Source organism: Erinaceus europaeus, chromosome 20, assembly GCF_950295315.1.
Source record: "Erinaceus europaeus chromosome 20, mEriEur2.1, whole genome shotgun sequence".
Lineage (NCBI taxonomy): Eukaryota > Metazoa > Chordata > Mammalia > Eulipotyphla > Erinaceidae > Erinaceus > Erinaceus europaeus.
The window spans coordinates 27529009-27550588 of NC_080181.1; the positions used below are offsets into that span (position 1 = coordinate 27529009).

Genomic DNA, 21580 nt, shown 5'->3' on the forward strand with positions numbered 1-21580 from the left:
GAACTAGGTGCTGAACCTGCCCAGGTGGGTTTCCCTGGCCTCACCTCTAAAGCAGATGCACATCCTCATGATCCTTGGAACCAGTCTGCTCCACAGGGCTCCTCAGGGCCAGCTCTTCGAGGCCTGCGAGGCCACGTTCAAAAACACTATGTGGATGAGCTGTGTAACCACTCTTCTTGGTCCTCTTTTTCCTGACGGTGCAAAGGAACACACCCCGGTGGGTCCCTCCTCCCAAACTTCCTCCTTACACAGAGAACCCATCGACTTTGCATAGGCGTGAACTTGACCCAGGGAGCATGAGTCAAAAAGCAACCCGGATAAGCCGCCTGGGGGGACCTGGGGCAGCCAGGGGCCACCCTGCCAGCTCAAACAGAAAGTGCCACTTGGCTGGGTAAAGAGTGACACTGGACTTTCTGTCTCCTTCTCCTGCCCTCCAGGAGGCTCTGTCAGTGGTGAGCGACGACCAGTCCCTCTTCGACTCGGCGTACGGAGCAGCGGCCCATCTCTCCAAGGCCGACATGACCGCCTCAGGGAGTCCTGACTACGGGCAGCCCCACAAAATCAACCCTTTGCCCACACAGCAGCAGGAGTGGATCAGCCAGCCTGTGAGGGTCAACGTGAAGCGGGAGTATGACCACATGAATGGATCCAGGTAAGGCCACCGGGCCAGCTCTGAGGCCCACAGGCAAGCCGGCTGCTGGGTGTGGGGTTGGGCCCTGACACCTGCTCACTGCCCAGGTGTCTGATCCAGGCGGCCCTGACCCACCTCCGAGACTCCTGGCAGTGGGGTGTCAGTGGCAGATGGGACTCTGGCCTGAGCTGTGAGTGTGCTGAGAGTGGCCCACCAGCTGGCTGGACCTCAAAGCTCCACCAAAGGTTTTAACTCTTCTTCCATGTGAGGCCCAGGTACAGCCCATCTGGCGAGTAACTGAGTCATCAGTTTCCCTGTCCTGTTGAAGATGTGTCACCTCTTTGGGTGGGGCCTCACCAGAGTGTGGATGGCCAAACTGTTCTGAGAGCAAATTCACAGATGGCAAAGGATGACACAACCCAGTGCTCACCATGCACACAGGGCCAAGGTGCATATGGGTAGGCACTGGAGGAGGGAGAGGGGGTGCCTTGAGGAGAGGTATCAATGTTCCCTTTTAATGGTTACATATTGGGTAGAGGCAGAGAAAATCAAGAGGCAATTTGGGGATAGAGAAGGAGAGAGAGAGAGAGAGAGAGAGAGACTTGTAACAAAGTTCATGAAGCTTCCTCTGCAGGCTGGGGATCGAGGCCTTGAACCTGGGTCCTTGTGCATGGTAACATGTGCACTCCACTAGGTGCACCATTACTCAGCTCCTCATCATGAGGTTCTTATTTGAGTCTGTAACTAAAGTCTCATGCACACATAATTTCACAACTCTGGGCTGCTTTTATTCTCAGAGTCAGAGACAGAGAGAGGTAGAGACAGTACACCACCACAAATTCCTCCAGTGAGCTAACCTACCTGTGAGCTAACTCTCCCATGAGATTCCTTCAGTATAACTTCCAGATAAAAATGGTTGCTAGACTTTGGAATCGGGAGCCCAGATAGTACATCAGGGCTGGAATTTAGGTTTGGGCATCCTCTCTAGAGTTTTGACTGTGAATGTGGGTAAGGAAAGCAATCTTGAGAGGAGGGAGACAGTGAGGGAGGGGAGTGAGGAGAGGGGCAAGTGTGGAGCTCCAGAGAGACCTCCCCCAGACAGCTCCTCCTCTCCAACCTGCCTGTGGGAACACCCAGCCCCACTACATTTCCATCCCACTAACCAAAACCAGTGTCTGGGATCCCAGCCACCTTCCCAGAGTCTAGGATTTCAGGAAAGCTCAGAGGTTTAGCTGGGAGCCCCCTCAAACGGGCTTCTCTCCACAAAGATTAAATGCAGATATTGAGCTCCTCTCAGGTGGGTCAGGCAGAGCTTGCTCAGCATTCTTCCATCTTTGCTTCTCTTTTCCCGCCCACCATGTTCCTCAGAGGGAGGTCCTGCAACTTTATTTTAACACACAAAGGCCAACGGGGTCTTGAGGTGCTCAGTGACCTGTCTGTGGACTGAAAAGAGGCCCTGGTACCCGAGCCCACGTGTCTGATTTCTAAGCCTATGGCCACCTTTCCCCCCACCCCCATTCTGCCCAGATGTCTGTCACAATTACATCCACTGTCTCATTTCTGCCACCTTCAATCATTCACCATTCTAGGGGCCAGACAGTGGCTTACCTGGTTAAGTGTACACACTACAGTGCACAATGACACGGGTTCAAGCCCCTGGCCCCCATCTGCAGAGGTAAAGTAGAACTACAGGTATCTCTCTATCTCTCCCGTCCCTCTCAATTTCTCTCTGTCTCTATCCAATAATAAATAAATAAATAATAAAATAATGTGACTTGAACCATTCACCATTCTGAACAGCTCTTGATGCTTGTTGAAAAATCCAAATTCTAGACCAGGGGGTGGCATACCCAGTTGAGCACATACATGGCCATGCACAAGGAGCTGGATTCGAACTTCCTCTCCCCACCTGCAGGGGGGAGGCTTCATAAGCAGGTGAAGCAGGTCTGCAGATGTCTATGTTTCTCTCTCCCTCTCAATGTCTTCCTTTTCTCTCAAGCCTATCAATATAATAAAATAGAAAGAGGGAGGGAAAGAAGAAAGTGAGGAAGAGAAAGAAAGAGAGAAAGAGAGAGAGAGAGTAAGAAAGAAAGGAAGGAAGGAAGGAAGGAAGGAAGGAAGGAAGGAAGGAAGGAAGGGAAAAGGGCCATCAGGACTTGTGGATTCATAGTGCTGGCATGGAGCCCCAAAGATAGCACTGGTGACAATAAATAAATAATAAATAAATAAATAGAAAGAAAATCTACCCCCCAGGAGAGGTTGTGGTCTGTTATAGCCTAGACCCAATCACTATCAGTTTTGACCTCACCCCAACCCAAGCAGCACCTCTCTCTCAGGTCACCCCAGTAGTAGTGGGGGAGTCTTTTCTTCAGAGAGCAGCAATCACCCTTTTAGTTGTTTAACCCATTTACACCACATCCCTTCCTAGCTTATAACAAGTTCCAAAGTCCCTGTCATTGTGGCCTCATCATCCCTCTGACACCTTCTGCACCCCCATCTGCCTTCCTTTCATACCGGCCACAGGAGACTCTAATTGCTGCCGAGTCCCAAGCTCACAGTTGCTTCAAGTTTCTTCCTTGGAGAAGAAACGTGTTTATTTATTTTCCCAGAGACCTCAGAGCTTCAGGCATGAAAGACTTTTAATATTTATTTGTTTATTCCCTTTTGTTGCTCTTCTTTTATTGTTGTAGTTATTATTATTGTGGTTATTGATGTCGTCATTGTTGGATAGGACAGAGAGAAACGGAGCGAGGAGGGGAAGACAGAGAGAGAGGGGGAGAGAAAGACAGACACCTGCAGACCTGCTTCACCGCCTGCGAAGTGACTCCCCTGCAGGTGGGGAGCTGGGGGCTCGAACCGGGATCCTTACTGCCAGTCCTTGCGCTTTGTGCCACCTGCGCTTAACCCACTGCGCTACCACCTGTCTCCCATAAAAGTCTTTTTTACATAACCATTATGCTGTCTCCTCAGTCCTGGAGTTCCTTCTTTCTGGTACATTTCCACTCCATCTCATCATCTGATTCCCTCCCTTACCTGCCTCAGGTCTCTGCTCCAATGTCGCCTTCTCCAAGACCTTCCCTGACCACTGGATCAAAACCAGTGCCCATTTCTCTCTCCCACGGTGAGTCTTCATGGCTCTCTCTGGTTTTCATCACCCACCCTCCGTAACTATCACCCCCCTTCCCCACCACACACACTAAAACACAGATATGGTTTTATTTCATGTACTGGGAAGTGCCCACCATACATTTTTTTTCAGCATCTCTTTTTCTAAAATTAGTGATTTAATACTGATTTACAAAATTGCAAGATAACAGGGGTACAGCTCCACACTGTTCCCACCACCAGAGTTCTGGGTCCCACCTAGTCCCTCTATTGGAAGCTACAGCAGTTCTCCCAAGGTTGCAGATAAAGGTTAACTATTATTTCTACAACTATTTGTCTATATTTGCATATATTTGTCCATTTTTTAAAAGTTTATTTATTTATTAGATAGAGATAGAGAGAAATTGAGGTGGAAGGTGGAGATAGAGAAGGAGAGAGACAAAGAGACACCTGCAGCCCTGCTTCACCACTTGTGAAGCCTTCCCCCCTGCAGGTGGGGACTGGGGGCTCAAACCTGGATCTTTATGCACTATAACGTGCGTGCTTAACCAGGTGCACCACCACCCAGCCCCATTTGTCCATTTTTTAAGGCCCCATTTTCTCTTCCTCCCCAAGTCACACAAATACCTATGACTACATCTAAATGTCCCTCCCTTTCTCTCCTCTCTTTCTGGTTCCTGATGGAGCTGGAGTTCAGAGCTCTCTGGTGATCTTCCCCCTATCATTTCTCCCCTACTGGATATATGAAACAAAATTATTTTGAGGTGCAGAAGGTGGGAGTTCTGGCTTCTGTAATAGCTTCTCTGCTGGACATGTATTGACATGTATGTATTGACAGGTCAAACCATACCCCCCAGCCTATTTCTGTGTTTCCCTAGAGGAGTAGGACTCCAGAGCTTACCATACAATTGTTAGCCGAGTGTGTGCAGGCATGCCTGGCTGACGAGACTCAGAGCTGAAGATGCTCATTTCCAGTCATGTCAGGCATTGACACACAAATGTTCATGCCCTGTGTGCTGCATCTGCTGGCAGTGCCCCTGGAGGAGGCTGTGTTTGTGCACAGAGAAGCTAGTTCATGAGCTCACAGCTACCTCCACTGCCGCAGGGAAGCCTCAAGCAATCTAAGATACTCAAAACCCACTTGCCAGCTCATGCCCAACTCTGGCCACACCAGAAGCCAGCTGGAGGGCTGTGAGACACACAGGGGGCAGACATGATATTGGTCTGGCTCCTATTGCACAAAGCAGCCCCTGCTTTTCATTTGCCTGATTGCCCCAGACAATCAGCAGGTGACGGAGTAAGTTCAGAAAGACCTGTGGCATCCCCTCCCCACTTCCCCTGGCCCAGGAAACAAAGAAGACACAGTGGACTCCAAGAGCCACAGGTTAGACATAACCATCGCCAACACCTCATAAATAATCTCTAAGTACTCACATGGAAGCCAGGCTGGTGGGCAGCCGGGAGAAGGGTTTCCAGAAAAATCCCTTTCTGTAGGGCAGACCTACCCCAGGCCCTGAGATTTGATCAGGCAGAGGAAATGAACCTGGTGAAATAGATGCCAGGCTAGTTAGAGCTTGAACCCTCAACACAGGTCTCCTGGTGTCTCTGGAGAATTATTGAGAAGAATGTTACTTGGCCTCTTGTCTCTCATTTGATGATTTCCAGAGCGCTACTGCGCCACAATGCAAAAAGGCAACTCCTAACTTAAGACAAGAAAAGCAAAACAGATTACATGATTTGGGACCTCTTGGCTCATGAACTAGATTTGCACCATTCAGTACAGTAGCTGCTAGCCACGTGCTGCTATTGAACACTTGAAATACAGCTCATCTCAAAAGGTCTGAGCTCTAAATGTAAAGCACACTGTGCCTTTGGAAGACCTCGTATGACTTAGTAAGACTTCCCCCAGGCCATGAAGCACTGATACAGGTCTCTCTCTCTCAATCCCTCCCCCTCCCAATTTCTCTCTGTCCTATCAATTTAAAAAAAAAAAATTGGAAGAATAACTGGCCTCCAGGAGCAAAGGATTCATAGTGCTGACACTGAGCCCCAGCGATAACCCTGGTGGCAAAAACAAAGCAAACAAACAAAAGGAAGCCTGGAAGGAAATATGTGCCATCTCCATTTTTTCTGTTCTATTTATTGACTCTGCCATCGTGACCATCTTTGGCTATTATGAATTTTTAGCAGCACTTTCCCCCCACCTTTTTACTTTAGGAAAGTGAACCTGCTAGAGACATTAGAGTCAATATGTAGCTCACATTCGGCTGAGATTAAAAACCTCTGTTCTAGGACAGTTTGCACTGTCCTGTGACTTCACAGAAAGAAGAGGCATTCTGTATATGTAATGCCACAATGCCCTTCTTCGAGCCCAGCAGCAAAAATCCTCTGACCCAGGGGCAAAGGTCAAGTGGAGGGCCTGAGGACTCAGGGAACTTGGACTTGGCCCTGAGCTGCAGGAGTGTTGCTCTTTCTCCTCCTATCTTCCTGCCCCGGGTGAATCTGTCTGGGTGAGTTGTTCTTGGAGCAGCAGGGCCCATACATAGGTTCCGTGCTATCTGTGGGCTTTGGCAATTTGATCCAAGCTGTGGTCTGCAAAGAACTCCCAGTCTCATCCTGTCTCAACTATGGGGGTTGGGGAAAACATCCCAGGAAGACAAGTGTATCAGCATATGAAGGGGAAACACTAGGGCTTGCTTGCTTTGTCTGCCTGTGTGCAGGGCTCGAGCTCCTCTGGGTCCCCTCAGTGGATACCCACAGCCTTCTCACTCTGCACACAGAAAGGTCAGCCTCACAATCCTGTTGTGCATGCTTCTTCTTCGACCACAAATCTCCTTGCTTAAGTGCTACCGAGGGCTCTGAAGCTTGTAGCAGGAAGCAAGATACACAGAGCCTGAATGGGAAGCACAATCAGGATTCTTGGGAAGCCAAGAGCAGCTGTTTAATATGGAGATGAATAGTACTCCTGGGGACGGGGGGTGGGGGGGTGGGGGGGGTGGGGTGGGGGGGGTTGCCTTTATTTGTTTGTTTGTTTATAAATTGTTTTTAAAAATTCATTTACTAGAGCACAGTTCAGTGCTTATGGTGGTACTGGGGATTGAACCTGAGAGCCTCAGTCATGAAAGTCAATTGCATGATCATTGTGTTATCACCATGGTCCCCTTTATTATGGGTGACCTCTTTTCTTGACATTTTTTGTAATTCTTTTTATTTTATTTCTGTATTTTTGAACAGAATTATTTATATATAAATGAGAGGAGAGGAAGTAGAGAAAGAGAGAACCAGAACATCAGTGGCATGTGCAATGCTGAGGATCAAACTCAGGACCTCATTTTTATAAGACCAATGCTTTATCCATTGTGTTACCTTCCAGCAGTTCTTCAAAAGCAAAAATCCTGTGTGCATATCTTTGTATGGGTCGTACAGAAATAAATTTTAATTAGGAGATTAATGGTTTATTGTATAATTGTTGGCACGTGGGTACAATTGGTCACCATGATTGGTGTCTGCAAAACAGTCTCACCCCCAACTTATGTACCAGGATGTGAAAGCAGTACACCCAAACAGTTCAAGACTTACTGTATTTTTCTCTCCCTCTTTTTAAACATTTATTTGTTTATTATCAGATAGAGACAGAGAGAAATTGAGAGGGGAGGAGGAGAAAGAAAGGGAAGAGAGATAGAGAGACACCTGCAGCTCTGCTTCACCACTTGTGAAGCCTTCCCCTGCAGGTGGGGACCAGGGACTGAACCCAGGTCCTTGCACACTATAATGTGAGTGTTTAACCAGGTGTGGGCCACTTCCTGCTCCTTTTACATTTCCCTTTCCTGCCTTTGTTTCTTAAGTTCTGCCCTGGATTATCTCACTTAACATGATTTTTTAAAGTTGTTTTTTGTGGTCTTTTTATTGCCACCAAAGATATCCCTGAGGCTTGGTGCCTGCATGACGAATCTACCACTCCAGGCAGACATTTTTTTCCCTTTCTCTTTTTATTAGATAGGACAGAAAGAAATTGAGAGGGGAAGAGAAAATGGAAAGGGAGGGGGGAAAGAGAGACACCTGCAGATCTACTTCTTTCTTTTAAATTTTTTTTTGTGTTATCTATATTTATTTATTGGATAGAGACAGCCAGAAACTGAGAGGGAAAGGGGTAATAGGGAGACAGAGAGACACCTGCAGCCCTGCTTCACCACTTTCAAAGCTTTCCTCTTGCAGGTAGGAACTGGGGGCTTGAACCTATGTTCTTGTACATTGTAACATGTGTCCTCTCAACCAGGTGCACCACCACCCAGCCCCCTCAGACCTCCTTTATCTTGTGAAGCTCCCTCCCTGCAGGTGAAGAGTGGGAGTTCGAACACTGGTCCTTGCACATCATAAAATATATACCCAACTGGGTGCACTACTTCCTGACCCTCTTAACATGATTTGGTCAAGCTCTAAGATGAAGCGAAGAAGGCGAATTCATCATTTTTAATAGCTGAGTGGTATTCCATTGTGTATATATCCACCACAACTTTCTTAGCTGCTCATCTGTTATTGGGCGCCTAGGAATCCTATGAAGGGACAGCCAGCCTTCAGATATCTTAAAAAGAGCACAGATATCCTGATTTTTGTACCATGTATTTACTACATGTGAGACACATGTGCCGACTCTGGGGGTTGGCTACCCTGCGTCTTCACATGAAGATCTATTGCAGTCAATGAGCTGGGACTGATGATTTGTGGATCTGGATGATGTGCCCTGTGTGAAATTGCTCTGACCTGAGTGGTAGGTAGAGGGATCTTTGCATAGGCTAAATGGATCACCGTTGAGAGGAGTCTTTGAAATCTCCTTTGATCCAAACAGCTGAGATGTCTCAGCTTGTTTGACAATGTTGAACAGCTTGCAAATCATTTTTGGAAATCAGTAGCAATCTTTCTATTTTTAATTTTCTTGTTCTCCTAAATACTGCATTTGACTTAGTCCACAATCTCCAAACTACAATAATTTCAACACAGGCCAGTATAAAAAGAAAAATTGGGATATTTCACCCTAAGAGGTAGGGGATACAAAGTATTGAATGTCTGGTATATAGTTTATACTGTGCAAATGCCTATTTTGATGCTAAATATGCTTTTAAAAGTAATATTTATTTATTTCCTTTTGTTGCCCTTGTTGTTTGATTGCTGTAGTTATTGTTGTTGTTATTGATGTTGTTGTTGGATAGGACAGAGAGAAATGGAGAGAGGAGGGGAAGACAGAGAGGGGGAGAGAAAGACAGACACCTGCAGATCTGCTTCACCTGCTTCAGTGAAGCAACTGCCCTGCAGGTGGGCTTGAACCAGGATCCTTACACCAGTCCTTGCGCTTTGCACCACGTGTGCTTAACCCGCTGTGTCCCTAGATATGCCTTTTAAGTTTGATAACAAAACATCCTTTCTTTCCCCCTCTCTGCTACTCTCTTTCCCTCAGAAAACTTTAGATCTATTGTGGGAGGCTGAGTGGTAGCACATGTAGATCTGTTATGGATTTTTTTTTTACCATTGTTTTGTCTATTCATATTTTTTTTTTCTGGTCTGTTCATCAGTTTTTACCCACTTATCTTTGCACAGCCCCCTGGAGTTCCCTCAATTTTTCTGTGAATGACAAAACTTCATCTTTTTGTAGTTGGGTATTACTTCTTTTGTATAAGCATACATGTGCATATCTTCTTTACTCAGCAGTCGTCAATCCCTAGGCACTATGGTTGTCTCACTATCTTAGCTACTACTGACAGTGCTGCAATAAAAGCTGGAGTGGGTGTGATTTTTTTTTTTTGCCTCAAGGGTTATCGCTGGGGCTCAGTGGTGGCACTATGAATCCACTGCTCCTGGAGGCCATTTTTTTCCCTGTTACTTTTTTTTTTAATTTAAGAAAGGAAACATTAACAAAACCATAGGATAGGAGGGGTACAACTCCACACAATTCCCACCACCCACCACCTGATCTCCATATCTCATCCCCTCCCCTGATAGCTTTCCCATTCTCTATCCCTCTGGGAGTATGGACCCAGGGTCGTTGTGGGTTGCAGAAGGTGGAAGGTCTGGCTTCTGTAATTGCTTCCCCGCTGAATAGGATAGAACAGAGGGAAATTGAGAGAGGAGGGGAAGATAGAGAGGGAGAAAGAACTTTGCATTGCTCTTTCATTAACATTTCATTAATTCTTCCAATAGATGCTTAAAGAGGGCTGGCTATAGCAGCTCTATTTTAGGCATCTTGAATCTCTACACACACACCCCACAATTGGCTTAATTTATTTCCATTCTCAAGTAGAAATCTCTTAAAGACTATGTGTACTGACCATACACAGATAGAGTGGGAGGAGTAAGGAGTGTTCCGTGGTGAAAATAAAGGACTAAGCTGAAGAGACCACCTTCGCCTCATTCTCTCTGCTCCCTCAGAGGGAGAAGCTGCGCATTACATCCTCCCTGCTCCATTGTGGCAGCCCCATCTTCCTGTCACCTGTCGCAATGCTATCAGCTGCCGTGCCCCACCCCCGCCCTGTGTCAGGGTTCAGTACAATGAGCAGCCAGGGTGCAGGCCGATTGAATGGCAGAACCTCTTCCTATCCATCCTGCTCTGTACCCACCCCTCTTCTTTTCACCAGGTCCTCTTCACAGGCACCAGCTGCCTCATTAGAGAGCGGCCTTTATGTTGCTTCACCTGTACCCCCAGCCCCCTGCAGTCCAGGCCAGCCCCAGCCCCAGCCCCAGCCCCAGCCCCAGCCCCAGCCCCAGCCCCAGCCCCAGTCCCAGCCTCAGCCCCAGCCCCATCAGGGAGCTGGAGAGTAGAGGGTAGTGTGGAAAGGTTCAGTTTTCTTTCCTTCTCTCCCGAATCAGCAGAGGAGGCCTGGCCTGGGCAAGCACAGCAGTCCAGGGTGTGTGCTGGATTTTCCCTGGCAGCCAGGCCTGGTACCAAATACAGTGACTCAGACCAGAGGAGAAGCTTCTAAAGGTGGGTGTCCATACAAAGCATCCTGCTCACTGGGGAGTAGGTGCACCCCCAGTGACTGCAGGAAAGAAATATTAGAGAGGCAATGAGGAAGTTACAACTGACAGCCAGAGAAGGTGGCCCTGATCTCCGATGTCCTCTTCCCAAATGGACTGTCCTGCCTTCCCTGTGCCACTTCCCTGGCAGGTAGCTAACTCCCTGGCGGGCACTTGGAGCACTGAACCCCCTCCCCCCAGCACACTGCACACACCAGGCAGCTTTGACTACATATTTCCTCTTTTCACTTTTATTTTTCTCTACTTGTGCACCCTGTATCCTTTGTACATAAAAGGTCACTTCGTCTGGGTGATTCCTTGGGTTTTGCCTTCTCACTTCATTGCAGCAAGGAATCACCTTGGGGCCCAGAAGCCCCCTGATGATGCATAGACAAATCATTCAAAATGGGTCCCTGCATCTCCCTAATGGGAGCACAGCCTGGGAGCACTCTTCTTGAAAGGGGGGGGAGGGGCTCTTCTCCATCAGAGTTCTAGGGCCCTTGCACTGGGGCACCTGCCTGGGGAAGTGAGTGTCTGGCAGCACCACCCTCTTTTCAGGGTTCCCAACCAATCAGAATGCTGCTGCCTTGGATATGGGCCAGCTCTATCCCCCAAACTTGGGTTATACTTGGTTGTTTCACTGCTGACACGTATGCTGGGAGAGGCTGCCAGGCTGTGGTAGTGGTGGTGTATGTGTGTCCATGAGCGTCTGTGTGGGAGGGGTGTGTGTGCAGACACCCACTGGTGTTCGGCCACCAGGCAGGTGGGGGGCCTGAGAGCCTGGCCAGTGCTCAAAGCTCAACACAGGCACAGGGCTGCCTGGGGTCTTTCTGGGACGGCTTGTCTCAGGCCAAGTCATGCAGCAGCAGAAGCCAAAGGGCCCAGCTCTGGTGAAAAGCCCCGATGTGCTACTGCCTCCCCTCCGACTGCCATGGGGACGTTAAACCTTCAACAATCCGGGTCTCTTGACGGCTGGTTCTTGGTTCTCTGCCTGGAAAAACAGTAGGCGAATAGTAAAACCTTAAATTCGAACATGTGTAAGTTATACATCTTATTTTCATTTTCAGCCCATGTTCCCCCTTCTGTAAAACATCAGGAAAAAATTACCCTCTGACTGCTAATATCTCAGTGGAGCATTTATCTCCCAGCCATGATAAGTGAGCTTCAATATATTATGATTATTTTTTTTCCTTTCAGATTAGGAAACAAATTCGTTTGATTTTCTTTATTGAATGTGCTCTGGCTTCCCCACCCTGCCTGAGTCCCCACCCTCCCAGTCTGTGGCTCCAGGCTTCTGGCTCAGGGACGCTTCTCTGCCAGCTGCCGCCACCACCACCACGCCAGGGATTGGGCAGGGCCCACACAGGCACCACCTTGGTCCTGAAGGCCGTCTGATGGTCCGGGCCTGCCCACCGCAATGAGGGGGGCAGCGGCCCTGCCTTTGGGGAGCCAGGAGAGGTTTTGCCGCCCAGAGTTGGATGACTGTAATCTGAACCTTATCTGAACTTGTTGGTCTAAAGGGCTGGTTTGGAACTCTTGAGAGAACTGGCTGTCTCCCAGGTCACCAGAATGGCTGCTTCCCACTCTCAAAACCCACACTGTGGGTCCTGCTGACCAGAATCTTAGGGATGGGCAAGATAGTATGTCCCTCCCCAGGGAGCACCTGTGATCTGAGATGTGGGTTTGTGGAGTGCTCTGCCAGTCTGTGCCAGGGGCACCCTGTGGCTACAAAAGACATGTTAGCTCAATTGCCCAGAATCCCACTGAGCAGCCTGTCTGAGTGGCCTCTGAGCCTGCAGACTAGGCTGTTCCTCCTGCACTTTCAGATGCCTCTTCTGTCAGTTTGGAGGTCAAGACTGTGAAATGTCACCAGGGCGGGCAACATCTCCCAGGGTGAAGTCATCGGGTTCTATTTCTCTTTCATGCACCAAGTGACTCTTGTGTGTTTGGATACCAAAGCTTATACTCACACAGCTGAGGCTTCCTCTGGCTGCTGTCTCCTCATCCTGTGTGACCCTGGACAGTCCTTTCACCTCTCTGTTTGATTTTCAAATCTGAAAAGGAGATATTTAGCCTGGCCATGCCTATCTTAGAGGGGTGTTGGAAAGTTCACATAGAAGAATGCATGTGAAATGCATTAAAATGAGGGGCCAAGTGGTGGTTCACCCAGCAGAGTATAGTTGTTACCATGTAGGAAGAACTTGGGTTCAAGTGCTCAGTTCCCACCCAAAGGGGGGAGCTTCATGAGCAGTGCAGCAGTGCTGCAGGTGTCTCTCACATTCTATTTCTCCACCTCTATAAAAAACAATGAACACCAGGAGCAGTGGAGGTGTACAGACACCAAGCCCCCGTGATAACTCTGATGGCCAAAAAATAAATAAGAAAAGAAATGCATCAAAAGTATATGCATGAGACAGAAACAATCACTCTACAAATGTTTAGTGCCTGCCTCCTATATAAGACACCATCCAAAATACTTGAGGTTAAAAAAATAGAAAGTAATGACACCATCTGAAGAAACTTCCAACCCAGCCAAGAAAAAGGGATCAGCCATATTATCAATCACATGGCGTGACAAGTTCTAGAATCAAGGCAGAAGCAAAGTGCCAAGGGAATGAGGGGGAAGGCCTGTCTGGGAGTGAGACCCAGTGCAGGTGCGGCTGGGGTGCAGGTTGCCTAGAAACCAGGCTGAAAATGTGAGCAGCAGTCAGATTGGAAGGGCTGCAGCAGGAGCCCCACAAGTCCAGACTCTCAGCAGACGTCAGGAGGAGCTGCCAGAAGTTTCCAAGTACTGTAATTATAGGATTGGGCTGGGGATTGAGGAAAACTCTGGTGGCAGCATGGAAGGTGGAAAGGAGGCAGCCTGGGCAGTAGAATCCTCATCATCAACAGAGGGAATGGGGAGATGGCTCCCTGGTGGCTCGAGCATTTGTCTGGGGTGCCGTGTGGTAACCTCCCCTGGCTCTGTCTCCTTTCCTGCAGGGAGTCTCCAGTGGACTGCAGTGTGAGCAAATGCAGCAAGCTGGTAGGTGGAGGCGAGTCCAACGCCATGAACTACAACAGCTACATGGACGAGAAGAATGGTCCCCCGCCTCCCAACATGACCACCAACGAGCGGAGGGTCATTGTCCCCGCAGGTACTTTGGGGACCAGCCTGCTGGCTGGTGTCCTTCTCCTCACACTTCTGGGCTAGTAGTTAAAAGGCCAGGCTTGTGGTCAGGGAGATAGCTCAACTGCTAAAGAGCAGGACTTGCATGCCTGAGTCTCCTGATTCTACCCCAGTGCTGGGGGTGGGGGTTGGGAATCTGGATTCCCTCTCTGTGTCTCTGATATAAAAATATCTGTCTCAATTAAAATACATAAAAATCAATGCTAAATTAAAAAAAAAGAACTCCCTGGCACCACACCGGGGCCCTATGGTTCCAAGCTTGGCGGTGAGGTGGTGAGATATGAGGAGCCACTGGTATTGTGATGTCTCCATCTCTCTCTCTCAGTCTCTGCCTCTCTACTTGGATAACAAAGCAACCTGGAAACAGTGAAATCACATAAACATGAAACCCAGGCTTTGTCAAAATAACAACAAAATAATAATAGTAAATTAAGCTGAGGTTCAGCAAGATAGCTCACCTGGGGATGTGCCTGCTTTGCCAAGAGTGTGACCCAGGTTCAAGTCTGGTCCCTGCTGCAGTAAGGGAGACACACACAACACTTCAGTGTTGTGGTTTTTGTTCCTCTGTCCATATGCCTCTCTGTTTCTAGCTCTCTCTTTCTATCCATTGCTTTCCCAGTAATGACAATCAAATATAAACAACCCCCAAAATAAAAAAAATTAAAACTTTAAAAATACTTTGTGTTTTTTCTTTCCTTTTAATTTTTATTTATTTATCTATTTTATTAGCTAGGAAAGAGAGACTGAGAAGGAAGGGGAAATAGAAAAGGAGAAAGAAAGATACCTGCAGACCTTTTTTTTTTTTTTACCACTTATGAAGCTTCCCCCCTGCAGGTGGGGAGCAGGAGCTTGAACCTGAGTCCTTGTGCATGGTAACACTTGTGCTCAACCTAGTGAGCCACCACCCAGCCCCCATAAGATAACTTGAAAATATATTTATTTGTTTTATTTTTTAATGAGAGAGATACAGAGAGAAAATACAGAGAGACTAGAGCACTACTCAGTTCTGGCTCATGGTGGTGTCAGGGATTGAACCTAAGACCTTGGAACCTCAGGCATGAAAGTCTTTTTGCCTAACCACTATACTACTTTCCTTGCCCTAAAACAACTTCTGGGGGGTTGGGTGGTAATGCAGAGGGTTATGCGCACATGGTGCCAAGTTCAAGATCCCCGTTTGAGCACCAGCTCCCCACCTGCAGTGGGGCCGCTTCACAAGGTGAAGCGGTGACTGTCTTTCTCTCTTCCTCTCTGTCTTCCCCTTCTCTCTCCATTTCTCTCTTTCCTATCCAACAAAAACAATGACAATGATAACAATAACAACAACAATAACAAGAGCAACAAAATGGAAAAAATGGCCTCCAGCAGCAGTGGATTCATAATGTAGGGACCGAGCCCCAGTGGTAACCCTGGAGGCAAACATAAATAAATAAATAAAATAACTTCTGAAGGGACATCACAGACGCCACCTCAGTGCCTGGTATCCTAAGATGAGGCCTATAGGAAAGCAGAGACAAGGCCCACTCTTGCCTTGGGTGGGGGTGGGGGGTAGGGATGTAGCCACAGATATCTGTCATGTCCACCAGCCAGCCTTCTGCAACTATCTGGCAGACCCCACCTTGGCCACCTCACAGCCAGCTCTCTGTGCTTCAAAACCAGAAATCACTATATGTCACAAATGGAAAGCCTCCATGCATGGGCAACAAGTTACGTCAGGATGTCAAAATAGCCCATTTCCCCTGCATCGGCGCCATGGGCTGCAGAAAAGAAAATCACTGTTCCACTGAGTCTGCAGTCCATTTGGCTGGATATTCTGCCTCCAGTCAGCCAGTAAGTTCAGCTACTTGGTGAGAGAGAGAGAGTTTAGTAACTGCAGCATGGAGAGCCTGTACCAGCAGCAAGAGCAAGAGCAAGAGCATCCAAGTCCTCAGCAAAGTGAACGACAGGGTGGGGATTAGAACTAATCTCACCAAAGACGTCCTGCCATAAAGTCCAGCTCCTTCCACTGGGAAAAGTCTTCACGCAGTTGTTTCTGAAGGCAAAACATCAGACATCCCTTTGAGGTAGCCCAAAGGAATTTGTTTGCCGGCTGAGAAGGCGTGGTTGTGTAACAGGCTTCTTCTTCCTAGACCCTTCAAGTTTGTTTTCCACGGGCAGCTGTGTCTCTGCATCTCCTAGGACTGCAGCCACATTCATATGCTCTGAGCCAAGTTCAAGGTAGTGGGGGTGGCGGTGGCGGAACAATGGAATAGCTCACTTGGATAGTGTGCTGCTTTATTTATTTGTTTTTTATTTTTTTAAGTTTTTCTTCTTTCAATATTTATTTATTCCCTTTTGTTGCCCTTGTTGTTTTATTGTTGTAGTTATCGTTGTTGTTATTGATGTCATTGTTGTTGGATAAGACAGAGAGAAATGGAGAGAGGAGGGGAAGACAGGGGTGGGGGAGAGAAAGACAGACACCTGCAGACCTGCTTCACCGCTTGTGAAGCAACTCCCCTGCAGGTGGGGAGCCGGGGGCTCGAACCAGGATCCTTATGCCGGTCCTTGCGCTTTGCGCCACATGTACTTAACCCGCTGCGCTACCGCCCAACTCCCGTGCTGCTTTATTTTATTATGGTCCCCACATCATTGAAGGAATCTTCTGGTCTCTTTCACTTTCTCTTCTGCTTCTCTGTCTCTATCTAAAAAAGAACAAAAAATAAAAAGAAAGAGAAAGAGGAAGCGGGGGTGTAGGGAGAGGAGGAAAGAAATAGGTGGGAGGGAATGGGAAGAGAAGAGTGGGTTAATTGGACATTTTTGGTGCCTTGGAGGATTTGAAAACTTCTCATTAAAAAAGCTTTTAGTCTTCTTTTCCCAATCGATGCGGAAGTGTTGTTCTCCTGGACTGAACACTTTCCAAGCACCAGGCCACATGTAAATTAACGTTAGCTGCACCCCTGAATGTTTGCACTTTCCCCTCCCTGAGGCCCTCAGTTGGGAATGTTTAGCTCAGGTGCATTTCCAGTCCAAGAACACAGGTCCTTCTCCTCTCTCATCAAGAAGGCCAGTGACAGAACAGCTCTATAGACCTGGCACGGAGGGTCCGTCTCTGGAATTCCCAAAGCAACGCCCAGCTTGCCAGACCTCTGCACACTGGGTATCAACCTCAGCTCCTTCAGCACACAGTAGCCAACACAGAAGAGAACTCTCACAGACTAAAAAGTTAGGGCGGGGCCAGACAGAGAGTATCTCTGGACCAAAAGTCTGTATCATCTCCTTTGGAGCAGGGAGGTGGTGAGAAAGAGGACAGAGATGACCAGGTTGCTGGGTGACCCTCCACCTCTGCATTGGTGTTGAGATGCTTTCCAAAAGGAACATAAAAGCAGCAATCTTCTGTGGGCCAAGCTCTACAGCAGTCATGATGAACACGGTGTGAATTCATTTTCAAGTACGCTGTGCGAGGAATTCACTAGCTGAGGTTCAGCTGGGTTCTTTGACTCTGACTGGATCTCTGAGCATTATCCTCAGACATCTTGGCTTCCTTCATTCAGGTCAGCCTCCTGGACTTGAAACACAGTCTCATTTGGATGAGTCTACAAATCAAAGCAATAAAACACGAGTGGAACAACCAATTGAATTTATGGTGGATTTTAAGACAAATATAAATGAGGGCCACAGTTAATCACCAGCTCCAGGTTCAGATGGGAAGAAACTAGGGCTAAATCATCCAGGAAATGCATTTGGAAGAGTTTAACATGTTCCAGAGTGAAAGATTTATAATTCATTGTGCTGTAAAGGGAGAGAAATAATATTGTGATAGAGCCCAAACTCAGGGAGGAAATAATAAAATAAATAAAGTATGTGGTGCAAAATTGAACTTGAGGTCTTGGAAACTAAAAAGCAAGGAGCTGGGAGACTCAAAGGCGATCAGGTGAAGTAATACGCGACACAATCCAAGTCCTCTTAGGACACTCTCCTTTAGAATTCTGAAATGATGCAAAATGATTTCCATGTAGCAGTGGTCCATGTCCATATTTTCTGGAAAGTGAGAAAAAAAGCAAGGCATTTATTGGAGAGAGTGGTGAGTGCAGGCTTACACAAGGGAGCTTTAGCTGTGGTTTTGGGCTCAATGGTAGATGACTCCTGAGGGACAGAAGGCAGATCATGAAAAGGGAAGCACAGAGGAGGCTTTTTTTTGGGGGGGGGGTAGGAGGTGGGAAGTGATGCCCTGGATGGGCTTTGATGAAGTGTCTACCACAACAGGAAGACTTGAGACTAGTGACTTAACCTTTCAGGACTCTACTTTCCATCTGTAAAGTGGGGAGAGCAGAAGCCACTGATAGGGTTGTTCTTGATAAAACAAAACTAGGGCCCATAGAGCAGCTGTTATGTGCCAGGCATCCAAATCTGGCCTGCTATGACTTACTAGGGAATAGGTTCTCCTTTTCTTCTTTTTGTATTTATTTAATCTCTCTCTCTCTCTCTCTCTCTGTCTCTCTCTCTCCTTTATTTGATAGGACAGAAATTGAGAAGGGGAGGGGAGATAGAAGGAGGTGGGCACTTGCAGTACTGCTTCCCCCCTGCAGGCGGGGATGAGGGTTGAGCCTGAGTCTTTGCGCACATGTTAACATGTACACTCAACTGGGTGGGTTACTCCCCAAGCCCAGGGTTCTCCTCTTCTAAGCCCTCACTTTTTGCAATTCCACCCACCTCTGGGTGAATCCAACTGCCATTCCCACACACAGGTATGCTAGGCAGGTAAAGCAACCCCAGCCCACTCACCCAGGACCCCACAAATAGAAATCAAGGTGATTGCTGGTAGGAATTTTGACTGACTCGGCTGTCTTCCAAAGATGCAATCCTAGCCACACAGAGAAGGTTGCTGCAGGAGTGTGTGCAAGTGCCTTCCTCCCCACAGTCCTCAGAGCTGGACTTTACTCATGAAGCCGTTAGTTTCATCAGTAACTGGTGGCTTCCCTTCCCAGAACCATGGGCCCCCAGGTCTGTGACACCATGCTTATTTTCGTTTATGACGCTATCATTCTTCAGGCAAAGCCTTTGATTGCAGGGCTAGGGATAGCCAAATGGTTAAATGCTGAGGTGCTGGAGGTTCCAGTTTCAATCCCAAGTGCCACCATAAGTCAGAATTCTGGTCCCCACCTCTCTCACTCATCAGGTTATATATATATATATGGCTTTTGTTTCCTTCCTATAACTTTAAAGGGCATGTTTGTTCAGGGTGCGAACAGAGATACCTATGAAACTCCCAGAATGCTGAGCAGTTAGGGCAGCACCAGATGTGACAGGGCCAAATGGAAGTTCTAGGGAAACCATGTGGGAGTGAGTGAACCCATTTTCCCATGGAGAAGAGGGTGGAGAGGCAGAGGAAGGGAAGGGAGAAGGAGAGGGAGAGGGAGAGGGAGAGGGAGAGGGAGAGGGAGAGGGAGAGAGAAAGGAGAAAATAAAGAGCAGAGGAAGGAAGAGATAATGTGAGTATGTGGGGGGGGGGGCTGAATGATGGTACAACTGGTCAAATTCACAAGTTACCCTGCACAAGGACCTGGAATTGAGCACACAGCTCCCACCTGCAGGGGAAAGCTTCACAAGCAGTAGAGCAGGCTGATTTACTCCTCCCCCTAACTCCTCATTGTATTTCTGTCTCTTAAAAAAAAAAAAAGAAGAGGTCACCAAGAGTCATGGATTTAACGTACAGGCACAAAGTCTCAGTGGTCAATCTGGTGGAAAATAGAATAAAATAAGTAAATAAAAATAAATAAAAAACAAGAGACAGGGTTATAAAGACAGCAGAGAAAGAAAAGGGATAAAGGAGAGACCAAGATGAGAAGAAATAGTGATATAAAGAAGAGAGACACCCTGAGACAAAGACGAAATAAAAGAGGAGAGAGACAGAGAAAGAGGAATAAGAGGAATCACAGAGAGATAAAGAAAGACACAGATAAGCAAGGAGAGGGACTGAACAACAGATAGAGAAAATGGAAACAGAAAGACAGAGACTGGGGTAGGAAGAGAGGTTGCCCAGATCATGGAAGGAGGGAGTTGAGGCATTACTAATGGGTCCCTCTGCCCACAGACCCCACGCTATGGACACAGGAGCATGTGCGGCAGTGGCTAGAGTGGGCGATAAAGGAATACAGCTTGATGGAGATCGACACCTCCTTCTTCCAGAACATGGACGGCAAGGAACTGTGCAAAATGAACAAGGAGGACTTCCTTCGAGCCACCTCCCTCTACAACACAGAAGTGCTATTGTCACACCTCAGTTACCTCAGGGAAAGTAAGTCTCTCTCTCTCTCTCATGAAATGCAGGGGGTAGTGTAACCCTGGAGCAAGGAGTAAACTCTGTTTTGTGAGACCTGACTGGTTAGCTCCAGCATGAAAGGAAGACTGGTTTTCCTTCAATCCAAGGCAGGGAGATGAGTCTCCCTGACCTTGTATTGTAGAAGCTTCATATGGGCGGGGGTGTTATAATGTTGGCGTGATTCCAAGGGTTCCTACAGACACTATCTAAGGATGCTGACTGATCTTGGAGTGTCACAGGGAATAAAAATGGAATGGAGGCAAGTAGGAAGCTGTGGGCCTGTGGAGATGGCGTCAGTCCAGTGACACTTCTCTGGAGGATGCTTCCCCAGGAGCATCTCTGTCCTGTCATTACCTAGAGGTGGACTTCACTGCTGATGTTTTCCTGAGAAATTATTCTATGGGAAATTCTGGGAAACATGTGCACATGAACTTCCTCTTTATCTTTGGGTTCACTCTAGCACCCTACCCCCCACTTCACTTTTATTTATTTTTTTATTAGTGATTTAATATTAATTTACAAAATTCCAAAATAAGATGGTTACTATGCCACACAGTTCCTACCACTAGAGTTTTGGATCCCCAGTCCCTCTGTAGTAAGCTACAGCAGTTCTCCAAAGGTTGCAGATATGGATCAACTACTATTTCTACAACCCTCTGTCTATATTTGTATAAGTTTGGCCTTTTTTGGGGGTGTGTGTCTCATCTCCTTTTCCTTTCCAAGTCACATATATAGCTATTACTATATCCAAATGTATCCTCCCCTCCTTTTTTCTTTTCTTTCCTTTCTTTCTTTCTTTCTTTCTTCTTCTTCTTCTTCTTCTTCTTCTTCTCCTTCTCCTTCTCCTTCTCCTTCTCCTTCTCCTTCTCCTTCTCCTTCTCCTTCTCCTTCTCCTTCTCCTTCTCCTTCTCCTTCTCCTTCTCCTTCTTCTTCTTCTTCTTCTTCTTCTTCTTCTTCTTCTTCTTCTTCTTCTTCTTCTTCTCTCGCTCCTGTTCCTGGTGGAGTTGGACTTCAGAGCCCTCTGGTCACCTTCCCCCTATCATTTCTCCACTGGAAGTATGGATCAATGGATTAATGCTGTTTCGGGGGATGCAGAAGGTGGAAGTTCTGTCTTCTGTAATTGCTTTTCTGCTGGACATGGGCAATGGCAGGTGGATCCATACCCCTAGCCTGTTTCTGTCTTTCCCTAGTGGGGCAGAGCTCTGAAGCGGTAAGATGCCAAGACACATTGGTGAGGTCATCTGCCCAGGAAAGTCAGGATGGAATCGTGATAGTGTCTGTAACTTGGTGGCTGAAAGGTGGCAAGATACAAAGTGGGACAAAACGATTAGTTAACAGGAAACAGAAAGTAGTAGTAGAGCAGATGAGAATAAGG

The 21580-nt window shown here is 47.5% G+C and overlaps 1 protein-coding gene across 4 annotated transcripts in view; it reads left to right on the forward strand.

Annotated features, from left to right (window-relative positions):
- Positions 1–21580, forward strand: part of FLI1 (Fli-1 proto-oncogene, ETS transcription factor) — a 157557-nt gene that overhangs the window by 78966 nt on the left and 57011 nt on the right. For all 4 annotated transcript variants that reach the window (XM_060180171.1, XM_060180170.1, XM_060180172.1 and 1 more), the window contains exons 2-4: positions 438–652; positions 13724–13878; positions 19978–20181. In XM_060180171.1, coding sequence (XP_060036154.1) covers positions 438–652; positions 13724–13878; positions 19978–20181 — 574 coding nt within the window. The remainder of the gene's footprint in view (positions 1–437; positions 653–13723; positions 13879–19977; positions 20182–21580) is intronic.